Below are 27,744 nucleotides of genomic sequence, written 5' to 3'. Positions count from 1 at the left end.
ACCTTGACCACCAGGCCAGCGGGCGCCCCTTTTTCAAGCTATTTGGCAGGTGGTTGGATGGGATCCTCTGTCTATCACAGTTTGGGTGTGCTAACTCACACCACTCGTAGGGCGCTTTTCCACTGGCAAAGAACAGGTTCTGGTTCTTTCTCCCACCTATGGGATGAACCAGAGTTGAGCTTTTCCACCGAGAACCGAGTTGGTTCCGAACCGGTTTGGAACGGGAACCACAAAATCGTTGGTTCCTCAGGTTCAATCTGGTTCAATCTGGTGGAAAGTAACACAAGCCGGTGCGTGGCCGGTTTCGCAAGAACGAACCAAGGTTCCAAGAAAGTTGAACGGCACTGGTTCTTGAACCAAGGTTCTTTTGGTGGAAAAGGCCCCATATTGACGTGTCTGCGCATGATATATAGTAGAGCTGCGTCGGCAGGAAAGTAAACACTGAACGCAAGTCTCTTTCTTTCAAACGCACTCCACGTCACGGAGCCCCGATGGCGAAGTGCGTTTGAAAAAAAGAGGCTTGCAGCATCACCGACTTGTTTGTTGTGGTAGTGGCAAAGATGAATAGTGAAAAAACGACGGTGCAAGTGCAACAGGCGCTTCACGATCGTGTCACATCCGGTCTCGCTCAGATCCCGCCCATAGATGCCGCTGATTGGTTCAAACCGTGCGTTGTTCGTAGCACCAATCTCTGAGCAGTTCCAGTTTTTAGCGAGGGTTCTGTCAACAACCCCACCCGTTCGCTCAGATCAGCTAAGCTAACACATGGATGCTGACAGAACCCTCACTAAAAACTCCAGGACAAAAATCATCTCGTACTAGACAATTCGCCCTCCTGGCCCCCAAACAGTGGAATAAACTCCCTGTCCCACTTAGAACTACAGACTCACTCCCTAGCTTCCGCCATAGACTGAAGACTCACCTCTTCAGACTCCACCTACACCCATAGCACTACTGTAACACCCATTGACCATACATGAAGCTAGTTATCATTTTTTTAGGTTTTAGAAACGTTTTTTTACTGACTTATGTTAGTAAAAAGATTGATATTCCTATGCATTTGTTATATTGTTGTTGATGTACTGACATATTATCTTGCTTATTATAGTGATGTATTACCTGCTTTTTGTAAGTCGCTTTGGATTAAAAGAGTCTGCTAAATACCTAAACTGTAAACTGAGGATGTATTACTCAATACAACACGTCGCCACCATCTGGCCGAGTCAGGTTAACATGACCCAGTCGCAACAGTATTTTCCATCATCTCTGTTATCTTCCGTGTTATCCACTTCCCCTACTGTGGGATGTGATGCCCTCACTTACTAAGCAGGGCCACATATTCCTCTCCTCTCCTCTCCTCTCCTCTCCTCTCCTCTCCTCTCCTCTCCTCTCCTCTCCTCTCCTCCCGTACTGTTTACTCATTGGTATCCAAGTTTTCTGCCGCCTGCATTCCTCTCTGTCCTCAGTGCACACCCTCGCAACTGGTACTCGGCGCACAAACGCACGCACACACACACACACACACGCACACACACGCATGCACACACACACACACGCACACACACGCAAACGCACACACACACACACACACACACGCGCACACACACACTTTCTCTAAACGCACGCATTACACACTTTTCCCTATCCATCTATGGGTGCAGTAAAAGGCAATAGCAGATCGATGCTGTGTGGAAGCACGAGGCTCCATAAAGCACGGCCCGGGGCTCAGGCAATCAGCTCCTGCAACAGCAGTTAATGTCAGCGCCACGCTGAAAAATGTCCCCCCAGGCTGTGGGGAGGGTTAATGCCAGCGCACCCATGAGAAATGTTCCCCCTCTACGTATAAGAAAAGAATAAAAGAGCGAAGATCAGAGTGCCACTGAGGAATCTTCCTCCCATCACTGTGTGTGTGTGTGTGTGTGTGTGTGTGTGTGTGTGTGTGTGTGTGTGTGTGTGTGTGTGTGTGTGTGTGTGTGTGTGTGTGTGTGTGTGTGTGTGTGTGTGTGTGTGTGTGTGTGTGTGCAGGGTGTGTCGCACCAAATTCTGGGCCCTGGGTACAAGGATAATTCACTGCGGGCCCCCCATGAATGTTCTTCATAGGGGGAGGAGGGGGTTTAACCTATTTAGACTGGGAACGCATTATTACACATTATGTTGTGCTTTAACTATTGAAATATAACTGATGCTGCGAGCTTGTAGATCTGCTATTTTTGAAAATTTGTGCAAGACGTAAAAAAAAATAATATAAATGTTTCTATGTCAGTGGTGATCACACTTTTTCACGTGAAGGACCCTCAAAATGATATGTATTTGGCCACTGCTCCCCATCTCAAAATATTTTGTTCCAGGGACCCCCCCCAGAAGCAAAATTTGAGTTATAAATGTTTGCTTAAAAAATACATATCCACGAGTTTCCTACGCCCCATAGTGCATTGCGCAAACGTCTGCATCGATCTTCCGCCGCCGATTTACAAGCTCACAACGGGTTGCATCTGCGACGCGACCTGAGCTTGTATGTCTGCTGTTAAACCCGGAAGTTTGGTCCTGATAGTCTCCAGTAAACTCCCGCGGAAACTTGTGGATATTCAAAGACACTTTTCCACGACTTTTCAAAAATAGCAGATCTACAAGCTTGCTGCGCGGCACTCGGTGGCGCACTGTGAGCTTGTAGATCTGCTATTTTTCAATAGCCAAAGTACAAAATAATCAAGGTCCCTCCACCTTGGGCCTTAGTAACTCATTCCCACTTCCCCCCCTTGTGACACCCCTGTGTGTGTGCGCGTGCACGCGCATGTACTGTAGGTCTCAGTATTGGTGTGCTGGTGAATAATGTCCCCCGTCATGCACTGGGCAGGGGGAGCACTGAGAGCAGTGCACCCATGAGAAATACACCCATCCTTCGCGCGGTACAAATGGTTTATAATGCTGCACCTGAGACGAATAATATTCCAGCTTCTTTTCCGCGGATGAAATATGGGGGAGCCAGGGCATATGTAAGCAAGAAAGAGAAAAAGAGAGAGAGAGGGGGGGAAAAGGAGACAAACCTGTTGGAAGTTCCAACACATTGGGGAGGGGTTATGTTCTCCGTTTAAAAGATTAAGCTAGCGTCGGTGTTTGACTGCAGGGCCACGTCGACGGGATGTGTGTCGGAGAAAAAAGACTTTATAAAAGCCTCTTCTCCGTTTGTGTGTCTGTGTGTAGTGTTGTTAGCGCTGTGCCGCTAGAGCGTTGTGCCTTAGTCCATTTAGGCCTAGAATTATTTAATGCTTTAACTATTAAAAAATAGCAGATATACAAGCTCACAGCGCAGCACCGAGTACCACGCTGCGAGCTTGTAGATCTGCTATTTTTGAAAAAACGTGATTTTTTTGCGTTTGAATATATCTTTTTAAAAGCGAACATTTGTAAGTCAAATATTTGCTTCTGGGGGGGTCCCTGGAACAACATATTTTGAGATGGGGGTCCGCGGCCAAATACATGTAATTTTGGGGGTCCTTGACATGAAAAAGTTTGAGAACCACTGATTTAGAAGACATTTATAGAATCGGGTAAAAGATATTCAAAGACTGTTCACGATTTTTCAAAATTTGCAGATCTACAAGCTTGCAGCGTGGCACTCGGTGCCGCACTGGGAGCTTGTATATCTGTTGTTTTTTAATAGTTAAAGCATAAAATAATGGTTAAAGTGGTAACAGATTTGCTTTCAGGCCTAAATACCTTAGAGGAAGCCTCGTCTGTTGTCGCTCTTGGGGCTCGTCTTCATCCCAAAAGATAGGTGACTCACTGGGCTCGCAGCCTACGCGCAGAGAGACCCCGGAACGTCTCAATTAAGCACACACAGCAGAGCCCTAGCGAAAACCCAAGAGGGAATAAAAAGTGCAGCTAGTCCCAGCTACCTACAGCGGCACAAGGACGTAACATTACTATGACAGCTAAAAAAAAAAAAAGAAAAAGACTGCCGCGGTCGAGGAGACGCCGAGGGGGGAAACCCTGAAATAGTATTGGTATCGGTGGCGGCTAGCATAACCGTGGGGACCTTACGGTGAGAGGGGAATATGAAGGCTTGCACGCTGCATTGCTCGTAGCCTGCGGGGCTGTATAGCGGTAACGGGGGAGCGAGGGGCCGTATTAGCATGGGCAGACGCACTAAGCTGGCATTTCTATTCATGATTTGTGCCCTCTGGGCGGTGCCCTCCAGACCTGCCAGAGTGGCTTACAGCCCCCGCAGCGCTCTGCCAGCCCACAAGGTGCTGAGCTGATAAGCAGTCACTTTGCTCCTTTCACTCACTCCCTCTCTCTCTCTCTCTCTTCCTCTCGCTCTCTCTCTCTCTCTCTCTCCCTCTTCCTCTCGCTCTCTCACACTAGGGCATTCACCAAATATTCGAATATTCGAACATTCGAATATCAAAGTCACTATTCGACGTTGTTCACCGAGGTCGAATATTCGCTTATTATTATTTTTTTTTTTATTGTTTTCTCTTTAAAAAATATATAGTTTAGAAAGCTTGGCTAGATAGGAAGTCATAAGAATGAGTTGTCAATGCCCCTGGTGGATGAATTTGTTAATGCTCTATACCAGGGGTTCTCAAACCTTTTTAGGCTGTGACCCCCAAAATAAACATATTTGAACTGGGGACCCCCACCCTGACAAGCACTTGGAATTGTAGGTATTACATTTAATGTGACTCGGTTCCGCAGATAAATATTGTGAAAATAGCCGATGTACATGCTCACAACGCCTCGCAACGCGAGGCGTTGTGAGCATGTAGATCTGCTATTTTCACAATGTTCGCCTCTTGCTTACTTAATATTTGACAGTTTGGCCAATCCTGTCGAATATTCGACTATTCTAATACTTTGAGGTCGAATAATTCGAATACTAAAAATCACTATTTGCGAATACCCTATCTCGCGCGCACGCACGCACGCACGCACGCACACACACACACACACACACACACACACACAAATGTGTGCCCTAGAACCAGTGGTGGAAAAAGTACTCAAATGTTCTACTACTTAAGTAAAAGTGCCAATACTGCAATACGGAAATGCTCCTTTACAAGTAGAAGTCCGGAATTAATAATTTAACTACTTGAGTAAAAGTGCAAATGTGTTGGAATCAAAATGTACTTGAAGTACCAAACTTGTAAGTAAAAGTACTCATTATGTGCAATGTCCCATTTCGAGTTTTCGAATGTATAAAAATGTCTTGAAAATAGCAGATCCACAAGCTCACAGTGCGACACATTGTGAGCTTGTAGATCGGCTTTTTTCAAATGGTCAAAATGTATATGGTTGAAGTGGTTGTATGTTTTGAAATTAGAATCAACATCTACAAAGCAACTGTAACTAATGTTTTCAAATAAATGTAGTGGAGTAAAAGTACAATATTTGGATCCAAGAGTGGAGCAGATGCAAAAGTATTAATTGGAAATACTCAAGTAAAGTACAAATACCTCAAAATTCGACTTAAGTAAATGTACTTAGTTATTGCCCAGAACACATGCACACAAGCGTGTGCGTGCACACACACACACACACACACATGCAGAGATTGCAGACACATAATAGGTACAGAGTGAGTGACACACTTAAATGCACGGCACGCGCTCACAGACGCACACGGCACACCTTTAATTTCTCCATCGGTCCTGTGCAACACTGTGTCACCTCAGAGGGGTTTTGCTCTTATTACACATTTCCTGGCCCATTCCACGTTGTTGGTTCCGAAGGACACTGAGCGATGTGTTCATTAAACGAGGTCAGCTGGGGAGAAAAATGTATAAGTAATTAGTCCAGCTTTAACAAAATTACAAAATGTCATCCAGTGCCCTCTCGATGAGGTCAGGGACTGCCTTCCTGCCTTGCGTGCGTGCATGCGTGTGTGCGCACACGCGCACGCACTGTACACGCGCGCATGTACGCCTCGGGAGGCGGCGCGAGCGCAGAATAAATTGAACGATAACAGTATTGAGCTGAGCCGGGTTCTGTAAGAAAAAAAAGGTGTTTCGGAGACAAACCGGGTAATTCCGTGCCGCCAGAAAACCGAATTTCTCATTTTTGTTACTGTGAATTTCTCCCAGACAGAGCTCTGTGTTGCACTGATTGATTGATACGCATGCACCGCCTCAGTCCTCCCCTGCACTCAAGGTCACATGCAGCAGATAGTTGGCCCTCCTCCCACACACACACACACACATAAGGCGCATTTCCACTGCAGGGCCAAGCCAGAACCAGAACCAGAACTTTCCAGAACCAAGAACTTTCAAGAACCTGTGAAGTTCCAGAACCAAGTTCTGCTTTTGTTTCCATATAACCAGACCCAACCGGGAAGCTCCACTGGTCAGCCTGATTTGGCTGAGACAAACAACAGCTGGTCATTTTAACAGCAGCACATTCGGGATTCTAAAATCTAAAATAACAGCGGTATGTAACCGTATATTATTAATTACTACTTTCTGAATATAAAAAAATAAAAAAACAATAGAACGTTCAAACAAGCTGCTGACTGAGCGTTTGGTCGGTACGCTGCCTTTGCTCTAGGGAGGAAAAAAAAGCGTCTCCCTCTCTCTCACACACACATGCGGCACGCACGCACACACACACACACGTCACGTCACGTCACGTCACAGCACGGCTCGGCTGCTGCCTCGCGACTCGGGAGTCTGTAGAAATGCGTATCACCACCGTAGTTTGTTGTCTGTCTATCGACGTACATTTTCTTTATTTTTGCTTGGCACTGTGTCTGTCTGCTTGTGCACTCGACGCTCATTTCAGAAAGACGACGGCGACGGAATTCGTTTGAAAATCCTTTCATTTAGAACGGATGCTTCTAGCTCCTTCTGGATATGGCGTCGCGTCCATAGTGTTTCTGACTGTGTTTCTGTCTGTCGGAATAGGATTTTAAAAATGACGCTGTTGTGTTGTGAGAGATTTCTCCCCGTTCTCCTCGGTGTCGTTACCTCCGCTCGACCAATCGAGAGCAGGAGCGCTGCTAGCCCCGCCCATAGGTTCCCAGAACTCAAGTTTAGTTCTACATCAGGAGCAGGACCTAAAAAAGGTTCCAGGAGGTTCCAGGAACCTTGTCTGGAACCGGGCCGTTCGCAATGGAAACAAAACCAGAACCAAAAAAATAGGTTCTGGTTCCTGAAAGTTCTGGTTCCACCTTGCAGTGGAAAAGCGCCTATAGTCAGTCAGTCAGGCCCACGCCGGGCTCCCAGTGCTGCCCACACAGAGGCAGACACACAGGGACGTGCTGGCCATTGGGAAAAGCAGGACAATTCCCGAACGGCCAGTTCAAAATTTTAAAATAAAATGTCGGCCTTTGTTCCATTTCGGGGTCTGGGCGACCAACAAAGTAAATTGTCACTGTCGGGCAGAAACCACGTATCTCCAAGTTTCAAATTTATAAATTATTTCGCAAAGCAAAGCCCTGCTTCATCGTACAAGGCCGTTGCGCAAAAGTAGTGAAAACAGCAGATCTACAAGCACACAACGCCTCGCGGTGCGAGGCGTTTGTGTGCTTGTAGATCTGCTGTCAATCAATGTTAACTCCATACATGGAGTTCCCTGACTATGTTATGTCAAAACATGCCCATATGTGGACATTACCAAATATGGGCATTTCCAGATATGTCCTTAATATTGATAACATTGGGACAGGGATCTCCATATATGGGCATGAAACATATGTTAATTAGTAAAGCCAAGCTTAGGTTTGATGCCTTGGGATTTCTATATTTGGACATAAGTGTGTACCCAATAGGTCATCATCTGGAAAGGTAGGGTGTAAATCAGAGTAAAGCAGGCTTTTGAGCTAGTTAGGGTCAGAGATTGATGACATCAGAAATCCCCATATATGGGCATAAAGGGATTTTGCTTTTGGGAATGCCCATCTATGGCATTTTTATTTTATTTTATCCTTTATTAATAAAAATACATGTATGTATCCATATACATATGGAGTTCAATATTGATGTTTTTGGAGAAGGTATGTTGTAAATGTATGCTACTTCAGTGATGTCATTACGTGCGCGTCCCGCGTCAAATACGCGTTCATGTCGCCCAGAGACGCATTCACGTCTTGTTTCTGGGGTCCCGGGGACGCGCCTCCATTATTAATCCATAATTTACCGCATCGCGGTAAAAGAAAAACATTAGCGATTAGCGAATCGCAAAGGCCGCGATGTTCTGCTAAGTAGACTTCCCAAGCAATATGGAGACGTTTAAATTTTTGAAATCCCTTCATAATTGACTACGCAATGATCAAATCAAACCGTGGTGTCTGTCTTTGCTTCCTATTAAACCTGCGGAGAGGAGAGGAGCCAACTGTCTGTCTAACAGCACGTACAAGTTTATTTCCGTTCCAACAGAGTAGGTTCCAACGGAGTAGGCCTACTCCATAGCTACAGGTAGTGAATGTTCTTGTAATCATTATAAATATAATGTCCTTAAATCCTTGTGCATTGATTAAAAGCTGCCGTTTGTCATAAGCTGAAAGTGAAAGTGATTTCTGTGCAACGGTGGCTGCCCCTCCTCTTTCCCCCGCACACACAACTTTTGGTGTGTGTCTTAGGGTGCTTTTTTTTGCCTTGATGAAACTTAAGCAAGGCAGCGACATGCGGTACTTTCTTCCTTGACAATAATGAGAGGCAGACAATACCATTACTGACATTTTGCTGAATATAAAAACGTTTTATATTGCTAATAGCAAAGTAAAAGGGAATCTTTTGGAAACTTAATGGGTCTGTTACTCGGTGAACAAATGGAACCAAATGGACCTGTTCCATTTGTAGGCCTACTCTAGTTTTTTAAAATGTAATATAAATTGGGGTCCCAGTGATATAAATATAATTAAATGCGTGTCTGTAGCCTAGTGTATTTAGAAATCCTAGTTCTAAGTTCAAACATTAGCCAAATTGTAAAATAAATATAAGAAATAGGCAAACATTTTGAAAATAGCCGATCTACAAGCTCAGTCTTTAGACGGCCTTAATAACCTATTGTGGTGTGTAAAATAGCCTATAGAAAAAAGTTAATAATAATAATAATAATGGTAATAATAAGGGTAGTAATAATAATAATAATACATAAAAAAGTATCGAAAACGGTATCGAAAAAGGTATCGTATCGATTCCCAGGTATCGAAAAAGGTATCGTATCGATTCAGAGGTGAACGATACCCATCTCCGCGGTGTTGAATTTTTTTGGGACCCATAAAATATCCCTGGGACTCATCCGAAAAACTCTTCTGGGGTCCCGGGACTCATTACATTAAAAACCTATTAACATCACTGCTACTTAGTAAGGGGCCTCGGGTTAGATACTCTTTGTATGGCCTCTGGAGGTCCTTGGCGTCGGTTAGTAGTATGCCCAGCACATAAGATGTGGGACGTCACAAAGCCTGCGGCCATGTATCATTTTCCATCAGGCCTGTTGGTTTTCACGCTCCAGTGCGGCGTTCATGCGCTGCAAGTCAATGGCAGACTTGGCAGTCAGACAGACAGCCATTGACTCCGGCCTAACAATGGCTACTTTCTATGACGGTAGTCCCATATGACATGATGGACTGGACTATCTCCATATATAGTGTTATCCACATTTCATGTAGCTGCCCTGTACAGGAAGTGATGTCACAACTCGGCTGACATCACACTGACATCACAGAGGCTTCGGAAGGACGGTCACGAGGCTTCGGACACTCAAGCGACACGATTCTTCAGAGTATATGCGACCTTCGGTCGCAATAAAGAGAAAAGCAGAGGGAAAATGACAATGAAAAGACTCTTTTTGCCCCCGGCGAGCTAGTCTTGTGCACCGCCGTTCAACCGGCTTCACACTGTGGTCCTTGGCCACAGGACTGCAAGCACAGTGAGCCGACCCAGCACTCTCCTCTCCTCTCCTCGCCTCTCCTCTTCAGTTCTTCTACTGCCGTTTCCAGGGACGTGCTGGGCCCCTGATTCAGCCCGGGAAAAAGAGTTGGAGTGGCCCTCATTTTTCTTCTTTTTTTTTGTTATATTTCGTTGTGGTCGGGTGGAAACCTTGTATGTCCAAAACCGTTTGTTTGTATTTCTCATTTTAAAAATGATTTAAACTAGTGAAAACAGACGATCTACAAGCACACAACGCCTCGCGGCGTTTTCACTACTTTTGTGCAACGGCCTTGTATGATGAAGCAAAGTAAATTTGAAACTTGGAGATACAAGGTTTCTGCCCGACAGAGACGAAGGCCGACATTTTATTTTTATTTTTTTCCTAATGGCCGGCCTGGACCGGCCGGGAATGAACCGGCCGTTCGGGAGTTGTCCCGCTTTTCCCAATGGCCAGCACGTCCCTGGTCGTTTCTACCATCCTCCTCAATTTATGTCACATCCAGTCTCAGCCCTGCCTATGAATCCATCATTTCTGTCAACATTGTTGAGAACTGTGTCCTCTCCTGTCCTCTCTCTCTCTCTCTCTCTCTCTCTCTCCCCCTCAGAGTCAGCGTGTATAGCCCGGTGTACTAATTAGGATCCTTAGCTTCCCCCTCCGTCTCCCCCGTTGTAACTCTATCTTCAATTGATTGGGTCCTAATGAGACAACCGCTCCTATTTATAGCTCCTCATAGCCACCTAATGGGTCAGGAGACTGGAGATGTTTACCGCAGCCTGCACAGGGAGGCATCAGACCACATCGCTGAATTGCAGCAAAGCCAACAGACAGCACCACAGCTGACCTCAGTATACGCGTGTATAGAGCAGGGGTTTTCAAACTTTTTTGACTCAGGGCACCCCTGTAAATAACTTTTTCCTCCATGTCACAGCACCCCTGAATTACACTTTTCATTTTTAGATTATATTATGCAACATATATGCGCATCTTTCCACCCCGGAAATACAGTAGGCTATGTCACGGAGAAATATCCGAAAATAACGTTATACTTGACGTTTAGCCACTTGAACCCCAGCATCGCTATTCTGGGGGGGGAAGGTTCACCAAAAACAGCAGATCTACAAGCTCACAACGCGTCACGTTGTGACACGTTGTGAGCTTGTAGATCTGCTGTTTTTGGTGAAGAGAGTTGGCTGTAGATGGAAGAACTCATCAAGTACAGTGCAAATCAGGTCTGTTTTACTAAGCATATAGTGAAGCGATATTGATGAAGTGATATTGATGAATTCCAAATGTTATCAAATCATTCTGAGGCATCCCTGGAGTGGCATCACGGCACCCATTTTGGGAATCCCTGGTATAGTTGAAAATCTGACCAAAATGCTTGCATAGATTGTGATAATATAGCATAACTTATAAAACAAAACAGTTTTTGGTATGTTGTTATTGCAGTGAATGGATATGGATCCTATAATACAGCAACATTTCTATTGTTAGCCTAAAAAAGTACAAAAGGGAGTTGGACTGTATAAACATACTTTTTTCCTAATGCCATAAGTTATGTCGGTCTTTCACAAATGAATTACTACCAGGGCCTAAATAGGCCTACACATAAAACCATTTTCATTTATCAAAATAAACTATATATATATGTGTGATAACATATAGTACATGTTGGCTTAATTTTTGGTGTAACACTACCTGGGGGAAAAGACACCTTTGTTACCCTTTTTGCTTGTTTTACTGTACTTACGCGCTGTTCACATTTTTGCGTGATAAAGTATCAATCAATTAATGGACGAAGGACAGTTTCACGCTAAATGAATATCTCTTCGATATGATTATTACAAGCCTTTTTAATCATGATAAACGACAATAACTATTATCATTCCATCCCTGTGTGTGTGTGTGTGTGTGTGTGTGTGTGTGTGTGTGTGTGTGTGTGTGTGTGTGTGTGTGTGTGTGTGTGTGTGTGTGTGTGTGTGTGTGTGTGTGTGTGTGTGTGTGTGTGTGTGTGCTACGCGTGTGTGTGTGAGTGCGCACCTGCCTACTACATGCATCAATATGCCTTGCATGAACAAGGAGGAGATGACATGACCTTCCAGTCTTTATTAGAAAGGGGATGTACAGTATTTAAATCAGGAGGTCAGCGGCAATGAAAGGCAACACAGAAGGAGTTCAGGACCGGAGTGTGTAGTAAAACTCAGACACGCCGAGGTGTGTGTGTGCGTGTGTGTGTACTGTGTATACAGTATGCGTGTGCCTGTGTGCGCGGACACACAAATAGTAAATAAATCTAACAAGCAGAGCGACATATCAAATTGACATAACAGTGAAGGTTAAGATGACATAAATATTAATATCGTCACCTCGTAATATCGAAACCTCGTATCTCCAAGTTTAAAATGTGTAAGTTTTTTCAGACAAGGCCGTCGCACAAAAGTAGTGAAAACAGCAGATCTACAAGCACACAACGCCTCGCGGTGCGAGGCGCGGTGCGAGGCGTTGTGTGCTTGTAGATCGGCTGTTTTCACTAGAGTAGTTCATTTTTTTTAATGATAAAAACGAACGGTTTTGGACATACAAGGTTTCCACCCAACAACGACGATAATATGCTAGTCTTTCTTTCCCCTCCGGTGTTCTCTCCTCTATTTTGCTTCAGGCTGCACCAGTTGCTGTGTCCTTAACTCTAGTTGTTTTCTGTTCCATTTCCCCCGGGGGTTTGTGTTTGTGTGTGTGTGTGTGTGTGTGTGTGTGTGTGTGTGTGTGTGTGTGGAGGAAGTGGGTCACACTGGCGCTTTTCTTGTGGCTCTTGAGGCTTAGAGTCCAGTCTGCACTGTGTAACACATGGGGTGGTGTAATATCAGGGTTGGATTTGTAATGTGTACGCTTATGCCCTACTTACTGTACTCCGTCAGATGACAAATAGCGAGAATAGATTCGATCTACAATCTCACAATGTGCCACAATGTTTTATGTTGTGAGCTTATAGATACAAAATTCAGTCAAATGTTTTATTTTTAAAAGAAGAATTTTAAGCAGTTTGGCTACATTTTTTAAAGTTTGCCTAAAATAGGCCTGCTGGTGTGAAGACCAGTTCATTGTCCTTGTCGGTTGGAAACCATTTTATTTACCGTAATTGCTGGACTATAAGCCGCACCTGAATATAAGCCGCACCAGCTAAATTTAGAACAAAAAACTAATGTTTACATATATAAGCGGCACCCGTTCATACTGTCTGTGACTCGCTGGTCGCCCACAACATGTAAACAAGGAAGTGAGTGTGGTCTGGTCTCGCTCATCTCCGTGGTAACTGAGCTTACTTCCTCTTCCCAACCAATCAGTGCTGTTTTCCCAGAGGGTTAGGTTTAGACACCACCAGCCAAGTCCAGCAGGACACATTCTGTTCTTTCATCGTCACCTGTACATTCAATTCAATTGATCAGACAGTCTGCATTTCCCAAAAGGTCTGACTAGAAGCAAGGATGAAAATGTATTGATGATAAAAAAAAAATCACACCTAGTGTGAATTGAGAGTTGCTATTTATTTTAGTTAATTTCATGAAGCGTCCTGCGAAGCTTGGCCAATGTGACCCTGCAAAAGCAGTAGCAAGGATCCCCTCACCCCATCAAATGGAACCCTGATTGCCTCCATACTGTATACAGTAGCTACAGTAATGCGCTGGGGAAGCTCCTCTTGACAGGTTGCGTGTGGGGGAATGGATGATGAGTAAGGAAGAATACAGTTAGAAAGAGCAGTGTGAATGTAATGACCCACATACATAAACAATGGGACGTCAAATGTGCAAAAATTATGTCAATTATGTAATCTTTCTCGCGTCCCGAGCAGCTAGATAAGCCCATTTGCGGCTCTTGTTTTGCATAATAATAATATCGCTATGCTCACGAGGACCTCTTTTTACGTGTGCAAATGGTCTTCTGGATATTCCTCATAGGGCCGAGTGGGGAGGTTTTAAATCAAGGTCGGCGTGAGCTGACAGTAAAGTGCAGTGTGCGCCGTACGTACTCTCAGGGGCGTCACAATGGGGGGAAAAGTGGGACTGAGTTACTAGGGCCCAAGGGGTGGAGGGGCCTGGAATTATTTCATACTTTAGCTATTGAAAAATAGCAGAGTGCCGCGCTGCAAACTTGTAGATCTGCTATTTTTGAAAAGTCATGAATGTGTCCAAATCTTTGAATATGTGTATTTTTTAAGCAAACATTTGTAACTCCAATTTTGCTTCTTGTGGGGTCCCTGGAACTAAACATTTTGTGATGGGGGTCCGTTTGAGCACCACTGACATAGAAACATAGGTTTGTCAAAAGAAATATTCAAAGACTTGCACAAATGTTCAAACTTTTTCGAAAATAGCAGATCTACAAGCTTGCAAGCGCGACACTCGGTGCCACTCTGTGAGCTTGTATATCTGCTATTTTTCAGTAGTTAAAGCACAAAGTGTGAGAGAATCCTTGTACCCAGGGCCCAGAGTTTGGTGCGACGCCCCTGCGTACTTTGTGCGCGTGCCGTGCGTGTTCTTGTGTCACTACCGTTCATATCACCAGTCCTAATTAAGGCGTCCCTCGTCCCTCACAGTCCTTGGTGGTCCTCCAAGGCCCAAGGACGTGAGGGAAGCTGCTGCCAACCGTAGCCTTTCAGACAGTTATTGCCGCGGCGCCGTAAGCACCTGTTGCCTTTGGCCCGAGACAGCCTGTGTGATAAAGCATTACGACCGGGATCGTATTATTACTTTATGCTTTATAACTATTGAGAAATAGCAGATCTGCTATTTTTGAAAAATCGTGAAAATTTGTCCAAGCCTTTTGAATATTTGAATATTGAAGGTTTTTTGGAAAAACGCATGTTTCTATGTCAGTGGTTCTCAAAGTTTTTCGCGTCAACCCCATCTCAAAATAAAGAATGTATCAGGGACCACCTAGTTACAAACGTTCGCTTCAAAAAATATATATTCAAAGATTTGCAGTTTGCACCCATTTTCACGACTTTCCAAAATAGCAGATCTACAGGCTCGCAGCGCGGCACTCGGTGCCGCGCTGTGAGCTTGTAAGTCTGCTATTTTTCAATAGGTAAAGCACAAAATAATGTTTAAAGTGGTTCAGATCTAGAGTGACACGATGCAGGTCTAAATAGGCTAGAGCCACAGATGATGCAACAGTTACTACCTTATTACCCAGCACACTCTGTCTCTCTCTCTCCCCACCGTCCTGCCTCTCATCAGCCTCCCTGTCAAACCTTTCCCGTTGTTGTTTCTTTTCGGGGTTTGGTGTGTGTGTGTGTGTGTGTGTGTGTGTGTGTGTGTGTGTGTGTGTGTGTGTGTGTGTGTGTGTGTGTGTGTGTGTGTGTGTGTGTGTGTGTGTGTGTGTGTGTGTGTGTGTGTGTGTGTGTGTGTGTGCGTGTGTGTGTGTGTGTGTGTGTGTGTGTGTTGTGCTGGGGGAGGGGCAGGGGCCATCAGTATCTTAGCAGTAGCACCTTCCTCTCCCTCTTTGCCTCCTGTCTGCACCTCGCTTGACACTCTCTCTCACCTGAGGAGCGTTTCGTTGTTGTCGGGTGGAAACCTTGTATGTCCAAAACCGTCCGTTTTGTATTTGTCATTTAAAAAAAGATTTAAAAAATGGCCGATCTACAAGCACACAACCGCGAGGCGTTGTGTGCTTGTAGATCTGCTGTTTTCGCTAGTCTTGTGCGACGGTCTTGTATGATGAAGCAGGGCTTTGGGAGGAGGGGGAGGAGGGGGAGGTGGAGATGGAGGGGTGTGGGGGCAGGAACCCCCCCTCATGATGTGTGACTCATGATGCTTATTATGATTACTCCAAAACCCCACCAAGCCTGGGAATGTGGTTATTTTGTTGTCGTCGTCCCCCCCCCCCCCCCCCCCCCCCCGTCTCTCTCAGTTCTTCCTCCATTTTTCTTCCAACTGGCATTAATTACCAGATTGCACTGATCTTGTTTTCATACCACTGGAGAGTTGAGTCGCTTTAACCTATTAAGAGCGGGAACGCATCATGTCACTTAACCACTACAACCATTATTTTTTATAGGCTACATTGGCTATTCAAAAATAGCAGATATACTATATAAGCTCATAGCGCGGCAACAAAATACTTTGAGATGGGAGTCCGAGGTCAAGTACATACATATTCTAGGGATCCTTGACATCAAAAACTTTGAGCACCACTGATATGGAAATATGGATACATTTTCAGGAAACTATTAGGATTTAGAAGACATTTTTTTGGGTTAAACTTTTTTCCCCGATCTCGCCATCGTTCCAGTCAGAACGCGCCAACGAGTCGCACAAACACGGTTGAAACAAGTGAGCCCCGCAGAGGGATCCTGGGCTTTGTGTTCACCGCCGGCTGTTGTCATTAGAGGAAGGGGCATGTGTGTGCCGCTGTCCATGGTCCTGAAACTGTAATCACAGGCTGAGAACAACAAGGCCTTCTGTCCTCCCTCTCATTCAACTCTGCCCGGGCAGGGAGACAAAATGGACGTAACTGTATAAGCGCCGAGCTCCGGAGGGTCCGGAGTCCGGCACCCTGTGTGATTTGTTTTTACGGCCGATCCCCATTGTTATCCTATCTCCCCTCTGTTAAAGTCTGTGTATTTGTTGAAAGCAGGTTTTAACTGTGACTTGGGGAGAGGAGGAGTTTCCAGGAAAAGCATCGGGGCTGGCTGGCCCAGATGTCAGCTTAGAAGAGTTCTACAGAATCTCACGCAAACACGCGCGTATGTGCGCGTGTGCACCACACACACACACACTGGTGTGGGCACACGCACACACGCGTGCACATACACACACACACACACACACACAGATCCTGGGGTTTTGTATGCATAGCTGTGCTCTCTTGTGAACAGAGCTTACTGGTATTAACCCAGTTTCAGTTTTTTTTTTTACGCATGGAGGCCCTTTCCTGCGGGAACGACCACATGGGAGGCTACGGGGATGGAGGATGGAGGGAGCTGAGAATGTTGGCTATGAATGTCAGGGCGAGTCAAAACGCACATTCTCCCAGACAAAATGGTTTCCATGGAAACCATGCTGGGAAAAAAATAGTGCCCCCCCCCCCCCCTCCAGTGCCCCCGCGGGAGGTGACCTCCAAACCTACTGTGGTTGTCATTGTTGTGGCCATAGAAACGAACCTCTCTGTATTCTTTTAACCACTGAAGCTATGTATACTTTGTCTTGATTTCTTGATTTCTGACAATGTTATTGTCTTGCCCAAAATAGGGACCCAGGTTGGGAAGTGGTTAAAAGCGTATTCCTTTCATCTATTGCAGTGGTTCTCGACCTTTTCAGGCCGCGACCCCCAAAATAATTATATTTTAACTGGAGACCCTCCACCCTGATGAGCACTAAGAGTTGAGGCATTAGATTTTGTATATCACAGTTCTATTGTGAAAATAGCAGATCTACATGTAGATCACCTAATTTCACAATTTCTGCCTCTAATATTTGACAATATGGCCAATGTTTTATTTTATTAATTTTACAGGTATTAAAAGGGTCTTAACAGTTCTTAAATTGTCACTTTGGAAAGGTGCAGATACCCTCTATACACTTAAACGTTATGTTGGTTTGTTTACTGTTGAGAGAGAAAACAATGTTGCACATTAAGTTAATCATCTAGTGACCCCCCCCCCAAATAATCTGAGGACCCCCCTGGGGGTCCCGACCCACAGGTTGAGAACCACTGATCTGTCAAATCTCCGTCATACTGTGGAGAAGATGAGAATGAACTTTGTGAGCGACCACGCGGGCACAGGAGACCGTGGCACAAGAAAAATGGTTTCCACTGCCAAAAGTCGCCTTTGATCTATTGCCGCTAATGCCGCTGGCATCCGTTGGACTCCTAGATTGATGCTTGCTAAATAAAACATTTAGACCCTCTAGACTTAGTAAACTGGACCGGTGTTGTATTTGTACTTGGACAGTGTTTTTCTGTCTACACCAAATCTCTTTGCCAAGAATAGTCAAATTACAAGCGCACAGCGCATCGTGCCTTGCGTTCGTTGTGTGCTTGTAGATCGGCTATATTTGGCTAATGTTCCCCCCAGAATAGAAGTCTCTGACGGGAGGAAATCTCATATGTCTAAAACTGTTACTTCTCACGATTCAAATTCAGAAACACTTCCGCATAGACATACTGTAGAAAGGTAGACGCCTCCTTCGGCTCTGGTGCATATGCATCAGGGGACCAAGGGAATCGGTGTGCATCGCTTCCACGTGCGTCACACATACGGAAGTTGGTAGGCCAATCAGAGGCAGGTGGGGGCGGGTCTTTACGTACGCAGCCTGTAAGAACAGCTGAGCCGCACGCAGCCGCGCAACATCAGGAAATGGATGTCACGGAAAAGACGCGTTGTGATTGGCCAGTAGTAGTCACTTGACTGGCAGCAATCCCTTGGTTTTTACAGGAAGTCCAGACTACAATTGTTGCACATCGCTCCAATGCAATGGCAAATGAGGCATCTAGCTTTTTATATCTGTGCACTGCCGCTGTGGCGTCAGTTCAGAAAAAGTTACGGTATGGCAACATGACTGGTGTCTTGAACGCGCGCAAGACATTATGTATACCTTGTTAGTCCCCCCAGGAATCCGCGGAGAAAAAGTCTTGATTCCGCGGAGAACAATCCTGATTCTGCGAAATTCTGCGGAGAACATTTCTTGATTCCGTGGACATTAAAAAACAACCTAAAATTACCAGTTATCAAGCAAAAAATTATATAGTTCTAACAATCAAGTAAAACCCTTCATGAAATAGCTACAATTAATTGTAATTAGTGGTTAGAATAATCGAATAATCATTTTTGAGAATAACAATCTAATATTAAATCTATTATTCTTTAATTGCTAATGTTTTTAATAATTACTTTCTGTTGCAAAGACTATATTGTCATCCAAACCATGCCCATAGTAACCACATTTTAGAGGATAGCCTACCTACTACCTAGTATGGGTGTAATTTTTATTTATTCTCTTCTGCATTAGCATTGTTATTGCCAGGACCATAGAGGCATAGAGGAACTATAGTTCAGGACACAGTTTCTGTCAGGAACGAATGTGGGACCGGACCCATCCAGCATCAGTGCTAGCAGGAGGGAAGCTAAAGCTAAGCTATTCCCCCAGGCTCTGTATGAGGTGGCCACTGGCCAGACCTTGTACAAATCGTTTTATAATAGTAGTAATAACTACTCCCGCTGCTCTGCCGCCACTCGCCACTGTTATTCCGCGGCCGTCAGAAAAGTCTGCGAATGGCCGAGAAATCCGCGGGTGGTCCCGAGTTCTGTGATAAATTCCGTGATCGCGGATTCCTGGGGGGACTACCTTGTTAAAGTGACCATTTTGTTAAATTTAGCATTTATAGGTATTTTACTGTAATTTAACAACATAATAACCAGCACAGTAGACAAAGAGACATTCATGGATTTATATTTAAAAGTAACTTGACGCCCCTGCACTGCCGCCCCACTGTAGTATGATCAAGCAGGGCGTTCAATTACTGAAAAAAAAAAAAGAAAAAAAAGTTAGAATGTGGAGATTTGTGCCTGACAGCATGACATGGATGGTGGATGGTTCAAGTGGATAACACAGGTGGTTTATTGGGTGTTAAGTGTATTTGGGTGTTGTCTGTCTCTCTCCAGGTGCAGCTGAGCCAGGAGTGCATGCGTGCCATCATGAGGATGACCTACTGCCCTCACTGCCGCGGCATGGCCTCCGCGCGTCCCTGCAGCAACTACTGCTCCAACGTCATGAAGGGCTGCCTGGCCAACCAGGCCGACCTCAACACGGAGTGGAGGCACCTCGCAGGTGGCATACACACACACACACACACACACGCGCACGCACGCGCACGCACGCACGCACGCACACATACACATGCACACACACACACGCGCACACGCACGCACGCATGCACGCACGCACACATACACATGCACACACACACACACACACACACACACACGCACACGCACACGCACACGCACACACATGCACACACACACACACACGCGCGCGCGCGCACACACACACGCACACACATGCACGCACACAGTGACACACACACACGCATGCATGCACGCACACATACACATGCACACACACACACGCGCGCGCACGCACACACACACACACACACACACACACACACACACACACACACACACACACACACACTGTACACGCACGCACGCACGCACGCGCGCACACACGTACACAGCAACACACACGCATGCACACAGACACACACAAATGCACCAGCGCACCAAGGTTATTATGGTTTTACATTTTTCATTAGTTTTTATATCATTTTGACTTTTTTTTCCCCAGTTTCAATTCAGTCTTAATTAGTTTTTAAAGCGGGTTTGCTATTTTAATTTAGTTTTTAGGTTTTTTGAAAAGGCTTAGTCTTAGTTTTGTTTTTATTGGTTTTGGTGCACACACACTTGCACGTACACGCACGCACGTGCACGCGCGCACACACACACACACACACACACACACACACACACACACACACACACACACACACACACACACACACACACACACACACAAGATGGCTGGTTATTTGCTTGCGAAGATCATAGGACGTGCATGTGTGCACAGTGCACACGCACATACAAACTTGCATGATCTTTCACAGATGTTCAAACACACACACACACACACACACACACACACACACACACACACACACACACACACAATCAACTACACGTCTGATTCATGTCACAGCTCATTTCTCATGTAATTCCTCACCAAAACTCAATTCTGCCAGCAATATATGACACTCATCTGTCCCCTGCGTCCTCCATGCTGACTGTGTGTGTGTGTGTGTGTGTGTGTGTGTGTGTGTGTGTGTGTGTGTGTGTGTGTGTGTGTGTGTGTGTGTGTGTGTGTGTGTGTGTGTGTGTGCGTGTGTGTGTGTGTGCAGATACCATGGTGCAGGTTGCTACCCGCTTCGACGGCCCGGCAGGCGTGGACACGGTGGTTCTCTCCCTTCCCAACCGTGTATCAGAAGCCATCTCTACCATGATGGAGAACATCGACGCTGTCAACAGCAAGGTGAGGACACACACACACACACACACACACACACACACACACACACACACACACACACACACACACACACACAGAACCAGGCACGTGCACACAGACCGTCTGTAAAAAGTGCCGTTCAGTTTTTACTATGGTGAAAGAAATGCAAATGCCCTCTTTCCATGCCATACCTGAAGGCACTCTCCTGAACTCGAGGCATCGTGTGCTTGTAGATCGGCTGTTTTCACTAGTTTAAATATTTTTTTTAATTATAAATACAAAACAAACGGTTTTGGACATACAAGGTTTCCACCCGACAAAGACGAAATATAAATCATGTACAGTAACTGGCCCACTGGCTTGTCACTTGTCATGATCGGAAATGGCAAATCTTTGAGTAGCAGCAGCAACGCTATAGAGAGAGACCTCTCTCTATAGCGCGCAATGAGGTCTGTAAAAAGTGCCGTTCAGTTTTTACTATGGTGAACGAAATGCAAATGCCCTCTTTCCATGCCATACCTGAGGGCACTCCCCTGAACTTTAATGCAGCATCTTATGTTGAAAGATTTGCCCTCTTGGTGTAGAAATACATGCCGTAAACCACATCTCCAATATCCACTTCATTGTGCTTGGTTTAGTGTGGTATCAAGTACCAAAAATAGCCGACCTCCAAGCCCCCAACGCGTCGCAGCGTGATGCGTTGTGGGCTTGGAGATCTGCTATTTTCAATAGTTTCACCAAAAGGCCCTTTTAGAAATGTCAGCCCCTGCCTCTTAACATTCTCTGCACGTCCCTGTACAGAACACAAAACACACCCATTTGAGGACATCTTTTGATTGATTGATTGATTGATTGATTGATTGATTGATTGATTGAATACTTTATTAGTCAGAAATGCAAACAGCACGAGGTACAGTAAGACATTAAGGCTAAAAGGATAACACAAAAACATCCTGGGGACCTGTTTCAATAGAGGGTATGCGTGTGACATCATCATACCCGGAAGTTATGCGGGAACGCCTACTGAGTGGCAAAAAAAAAAAACGACTTTCTGGCCTTGACAGCCCATACATCCAAACAGAAAAGTCCTATCTGATTTCATTAAAAGACTTTAAACTCACTTTGCCACTCACTTTGCCACTCGATTTGCCATTCACTTTATGCATGCGCATAACCTCTATTGTGTGTGTGCATTTGCATTTGCGATACATACAAAGACAGTTATTTGAGCATTAAAATTTTATAGAGATGGGTAGAGATATTTGTAAAACGAATGAGTAAAAAGAGGCGATGCCTGGAGCTGGATGTAAACCTTTGATCGATGCTTCAAACGTACAGCATGTCCTGGCTCTGCACTGATACACTGTTGGCCACATCTCATGCCATTCAGTTGCCTCATTCATACAGACACAACATGGCATGCCGTAGCAACGCTCCACATTTATCTCTCAAATACCTGGAACGCGCCTGAGTCGCGTTAGATTTTAACCACTTTAACCATTATTTTATGCTTTAACTTTTGAAAAATAGCAGATATACAAGCTCACAGCGCAGCACCGAGTGCCGCGCTGCGAGCTTGTAGATCTGCTATTTTTGAAAAAGTCGTGAAAATGTGTGCAAATCTTGGAATATATGTATTTTCAAAGCGAACGTTTGTAACTCAAATTTTGCTTCTGGGTGGTCCCTGGAACTAGATATTTTGAAATGGGGGTCCGTGGCCAAATAAATATCAGTTTGGGGGCCCTTCACATGAAAAGGTTTGAGAACCACTGACATAGTAGTCTCTCAAGAACAGACTAACTGAGCTCCAGTTGAGTGAAAAGGACCTTTTCTTTGACGATGGCTGGCCAGATTGCTGACATAGAAACATAGGTTTTTCAAAAAATCCAGATTCAAAAGACACTAATAGAATCGGGTCAAAATTCTCAATTTTCACGATTTTTCAAAAATAGCAGATCTACAAGCTCGCAGCGCGGCACTCGGTGCCGCGCTGTGAGCTTGTATATCTGCTATTTTTCAATAGTATAAAGCATAAAATAATGAAACACAAAATGTGTACCCGTTCTGAATGGGTTAAAACAGAGAGGTGCTGCACATGAGTCATCCATGCCAAGCCTGCAGGCCAAGCTATTCCTGCCTCTTTTTAACGGATGCACACCTTTTTAATGTTGGTCTTAAAAAGCACACGAGCAGCCATGGTGAACCTGGCTCCGTCGATTTTGGTGGAAGCCGGAAGATCGGTGCCGTGCAGAACAGAGCATCGCCACGCGTTGTGGGCTTGTTGATCTATTTTCGAACGATTTGGAAACATTTTTGAGTACTGAATCTTTTGAGGATGAATCTTAAAGGTCTTGTTTTTATTTTAGGCTTTTTGTTTTCACGTTTCCTGACCTCAATTACACCAAAAAATGTACTTTCAACATACAGTGTTCTATTTTTTCTGTAATCTATTTTTTCTTTTTTATAATTAGGCTCAGAAAAGTGAGTTAATTGGCCTCTGGACGAACGCATCATCGTCCAGGGGAGGGTTAGGGTTGTCTCTGTGTTTGTATCGTTCCAATGTACCATTTTTACCATTTACCATTTACCACTTTGGTGAAGTTTTCAGTTTTAATATCATAATACACGCTTTAAGGACCAGGACAAAGTCTGTTATGATTGGTAAAACAGCATGTCATAATTGCTTTAAAAAGATTAGACCCGCACCCTGCCACTTGAAAGTTCAAGAGAATAATTCATTAAATAAAGAGAAACCTTCCTCTGTTCTTTTATTCAAAAAACACCAGTGATGTGGAAAAGGCGGCACCAAAATAATAGATGCAAGGCAGGCTCAGATGCACATTCTTCTTAGGCATTTGGGCCTCAGTAGGGGTGGGCGATATGGTGATAATTATCGTTGAGACGATACAATGTCTCCACGATATGTCTTTTCAGAGATATCGTATGTATCGTGATACAAATGAGGGAGCCTTGTAAGAAATCCTGTTAATACAGAGATTCATTGCAGAATTCAATTTAAACCTGCATTTTGGTCTAAATCAGTAGTTCTCAAACTTTAAAATGTCAAGGTCTCCACTTAACTCTGACAGTATACAAATGAAACCAAATGGACCCGTAAGGGTCCATTTGGTTTCATTTGTATACTGTCAGAGTTACATACTTGTAAAGTTCAATTTAGACCTCCCAAAAGGAACCCAGAGAGTCTAGTTTTTGTCAAGTAACTTGAAAAATAACCATCAAAACCAACGTGAAAAAGAATCGTGATAAAATCGTGTATCGTGATACAGCTTGGGAAAATATTGTGATATTGTATTTTTCCATATCGCCCACCCCTAGGCCTCAGTCTTCCTCAGAGTAGCTTGACTTTTTGACCTGCAGATGCATCCGAGCCTGTCCTGCATCTATTATTCTGGAGTGACGCTTTTCCCACTTCTGTGGTGTTTTTAAAATTTAGTAGCTGAGCACCCACTGCTTAACAAAAAAGCATTCAGAGGCGGCCAACAAAGTAAATCGTCACTGTCCTCGTATCTCCAAGTTTCAAATGTATACATTTTTTCGCAAAGCAAAGCCCTGCTTCATCATACAAGGCCGTCGCACAAAAGTAGTGAAAACAGCAGATCTACAAGCACACAACGCCTCGCGGTGCAAGACGTTGTGTGCTTGTAGATCGGCTGTTTTCACTAGTTTAAATAATTTTTTAAATGATAAATACACCAGTAAGACTCCCTAATCGGGAGATAAGCGACCGTAGGTGGCTTATCTCCACAAATAGGGCAAAAATTTGTTTTTCCAAAATCTTCCTGATCCATGTTGATGACATGAGTGTAGACATGCTGTGTAGTGATATTCGTGATTTTAGGGCAAAAACTGTAGGAGCAGTGTCCAAAAATGTGTTTTAAAAATCGGCCTGAAGGTGGCGCTAGAATAGGGCCATGTGAGAAATGAGGGGTGGGGTCTCCGCGTTGCCTTGGCGGACGAATAGGTACCGGCCCCGGCTCTCCCGGACGCTCCTAGCCCGAGTTACGGCATTTTATGTGCGCTGCAGTGGCAGGGGGTCCTCCACTGGGGGCGCCACCACTTTTGCATCCGTTCTGGAGCACCAGGAGTCGGTGGTCCCCGGGAATTCCCCGTGAGCAGCCCCGTTGGGGTGGTCATTTGGTCATTTTTGCACATTTGGTCATTTTTTACATCTGGGATCCCCCAGGTCCCTGGGGCTCGGGGGGTCCTTGGAGGTTGTAGTTTGGAAGGCAAGGAGTGTGTGTGTAAAATCTGGCATGGATCGGGTCAACGGGTGCGGAGATATAAGCAGGGAAAAAGTGTGACGTGTGACGTGTGAGCACATTTGGTCATTTTTTACATCTGGGGGTCCACCAGGGACCTGGGGGTCCCTGGGGCTCCGGGGGTCCTTGGAGGTTGTAGTTTGGCAGTCAAGGAGTGTGTGTGCAAAATGTGGCATGGATGGGGGCAACGGTTGTGGAGATATGAGCAGGGCAAAAGTGTGACGGACTCACTGACTGACTGACTGACGCACAGACAGACGGTGGAGGTTTTGGTAGTAAATGCGACCTATGGTCACAAAAACAAACAGTTTTGGACATACAAGGTTTCCACCCAACAAAGACAAAATATAAATCATGTACAGTAACTGGCCCACTGGCTTGTCACTTGTCATGATCGGAAATGGCAAATCTTTGAGTAGCAGCAGTGCTATAGAGAGAGACCTCTCTCTATAGCGCGCAATGAGGGCCTCTCCAACTCTTTTTCCTGGGCTGAATCAGAGGCCCAGCACGTCCCTGGTTGTAACCCACACAGCCTTTTACCTTTCAATCCAGGACAGCATCTGTGTCACATTAGTTGTTGCTATATATGTATAGCAACATAATAATAATACAAAAAGGAATAAAGATTTATTCATGGTGTAAGGACCTTTTGTCCTTGTGGTGGTTGACTGGTACTGACTGGCTTTGTGCAGCAAACCCATAAAAAGGGAAAAAATGGAAGGTCCAAACCAGAGTTTTAAAGTTGAAATAAAAAAAGGTGTTTATTCCATAAAGTTGTTCCAGGCTTCAAAACATAAAGTAAATAGACTTAGAGATATAACTTAGAAAAGAAAGAGGCAGCAGCAACAACAACAACAACAAAAAAAAGACAGTGAACCTCCAATCAACTAGGCCAGGTTCTTAAGCTTTCCTCTCCTCCATGTCTGCAGAGGGTCACAAGCAGGCATTAGACAGAGCATACAAGAAGGCCTATGAAGGCCTATAGTAGATCGGCTCCTATGGAAACTTTTTTTCAGATAACTTCTAAAAAGGTTGGGATTTAGAAGACATTTTTAGAATCGACCTCTGGTCTGAATGGAAGTACAAAACATCTGAGTAATTCTTCCGCCGGTGGTGAGACTTAAAACGCACTAGGCAGCCCGGATAAATCTGCCTCCATTGTTTCGGTGATGGTGGAAGATGAGTGCAGTGCATAGAGAGAGAGAGAGAGAGAGAGTGAGAGTGAGAGTGAGGGGCAAGACAAAGGCTGGCTCTGTATAAGTGGTCTTATGTGGAGAAAGAAACGAGTGCCTGGTAGGGATGTGACCATATGAAAACTTCATATCACGATTATTGTGACAAAAGAAATCGCGATTTACAATACAATCTCGATAAATAAAAACCATTATCCTGGGGAGGAATATTTGCCAAAAAATAGCAGATCTACAAGCTCACAATGTGTCGCGTTGCGACGCGTTGTGAGCTTGTAGATCTGCTATTTTTTGGCAAAGACATTTGATAGAGAGTGAAAAAAAGACTGTATCAAGTACATATATTACATATTATATCATATTAAGTACCTTTTACCAGAGGGTTTAAGTGCTATGAAAGGTGAATTGATCCCAGTGCTTGACGGAGGATAAAATCACAATAAATTAAATCTCCACGATTACCGTGAGAGTTCTTTTATCACCATAAACGATAATATCGCGTATCGTCCCATCCCTATAGTGCCTGGCAGAAACATCTCCTCTCCAGGCCTGTAGTTGTTCAGCAGAGTGGATGTTTTTTTTCCCCGTGCATCTTCCCCAAGTTCTAATCTTCACCACTTGAAAAATAGCAGATATACAAGCTCACAGCGCGGCACCGAGTGCCGCGCTGCGAGCTTGTAGATCTGCTATTTTTGTCGTGAAAATGTGCGCAAATCTTTGAATATGTCTGTTTTTTAAGTGAACATTTGTAACTCAAATTTTGCTTCTGAGGGGGTCCCCTGGAACTAAATATTTTGAGATGGGGGGGGGGTCCTTCACATGAAAAAGTTTGAGCATCACTGACATGAAAACATAGGTTTCTTGGCACACATTTTCACGATTTTTCCAAAATAGCAGATCTACAAGCTCGCAGCGCGGCACTCGGTGCCGCGCTGTGAGCTTGTATATCTGCTATTTTTCAATAGTTAACATTCATGGGGGGCCCCGCAGTGAATCCTTGTACCCGGGGCCCAGAATTTGGTGTGACGCCCCTGGTCCCCACAGCGGTCAATCAGCGTCCATGTTCCAGTAGCATTGGGCGCCAAGTGTCACATGGATTATCCCCTACTTACATAATCTGCTGACGTCCAGATCCTAAACCAACATGTTCCAATCACTCGCAGTACTTCTTGCCCTACACGACCGTCGTCAGGATCACACAAGATACGGGACGGGGGCCTGTGTGTGATTGCCTCAGCAACATAATATGGGTGTAAACCATGTGATATGAATTCGTTCAAAAAAAAAATGCATGTGCAAATTACTCTTGAATGCTGCTTGGCGTGAATCCTATAC

General features: G+C 44.8%; 1 protein-coding gene across 1 annotated transcript in view; it reads left to right on the top strand.

Moving 5' to 3' along the window:
- The window catches only part of LOC308285651 (glypican-1-like), a gene marked incomplete at both ends in the record, with an annotated part of 185,147 nt that overhangs the window by 144,507 nt on the left and 12,896 nt on the right, over positions 1-27,744 (top strand). Inside the window, 2 exons of the mRNA XM_080726484.1 lie at positions 19,538-19,703; positions 20,833-20,963. Of these exons, the coding sequence (XP_080582610.1) occupies positions 19,538-19,703; positions 20,833-20,963 (297 nt within the window). The remainder of the gene's footprint in view (positions 1-19,537; positions 19,704-20,832; positions 20,964-27,744) is intronic.

Source organism: Nannobrachium achirus (assembly GCF_963921795.1).
Source record: "Nannobrachium achirus genome assembly, chromosome: 5".
NCBI lineage: Eukaryota > Metazoa > Chordata > Actinopteri > Myctophiformes > Myctophidae > Nannobrachium > Nannobrachium achirus.
This window is presented reverse-complemented; position numbering and strand designations above follow the sequence as displayed.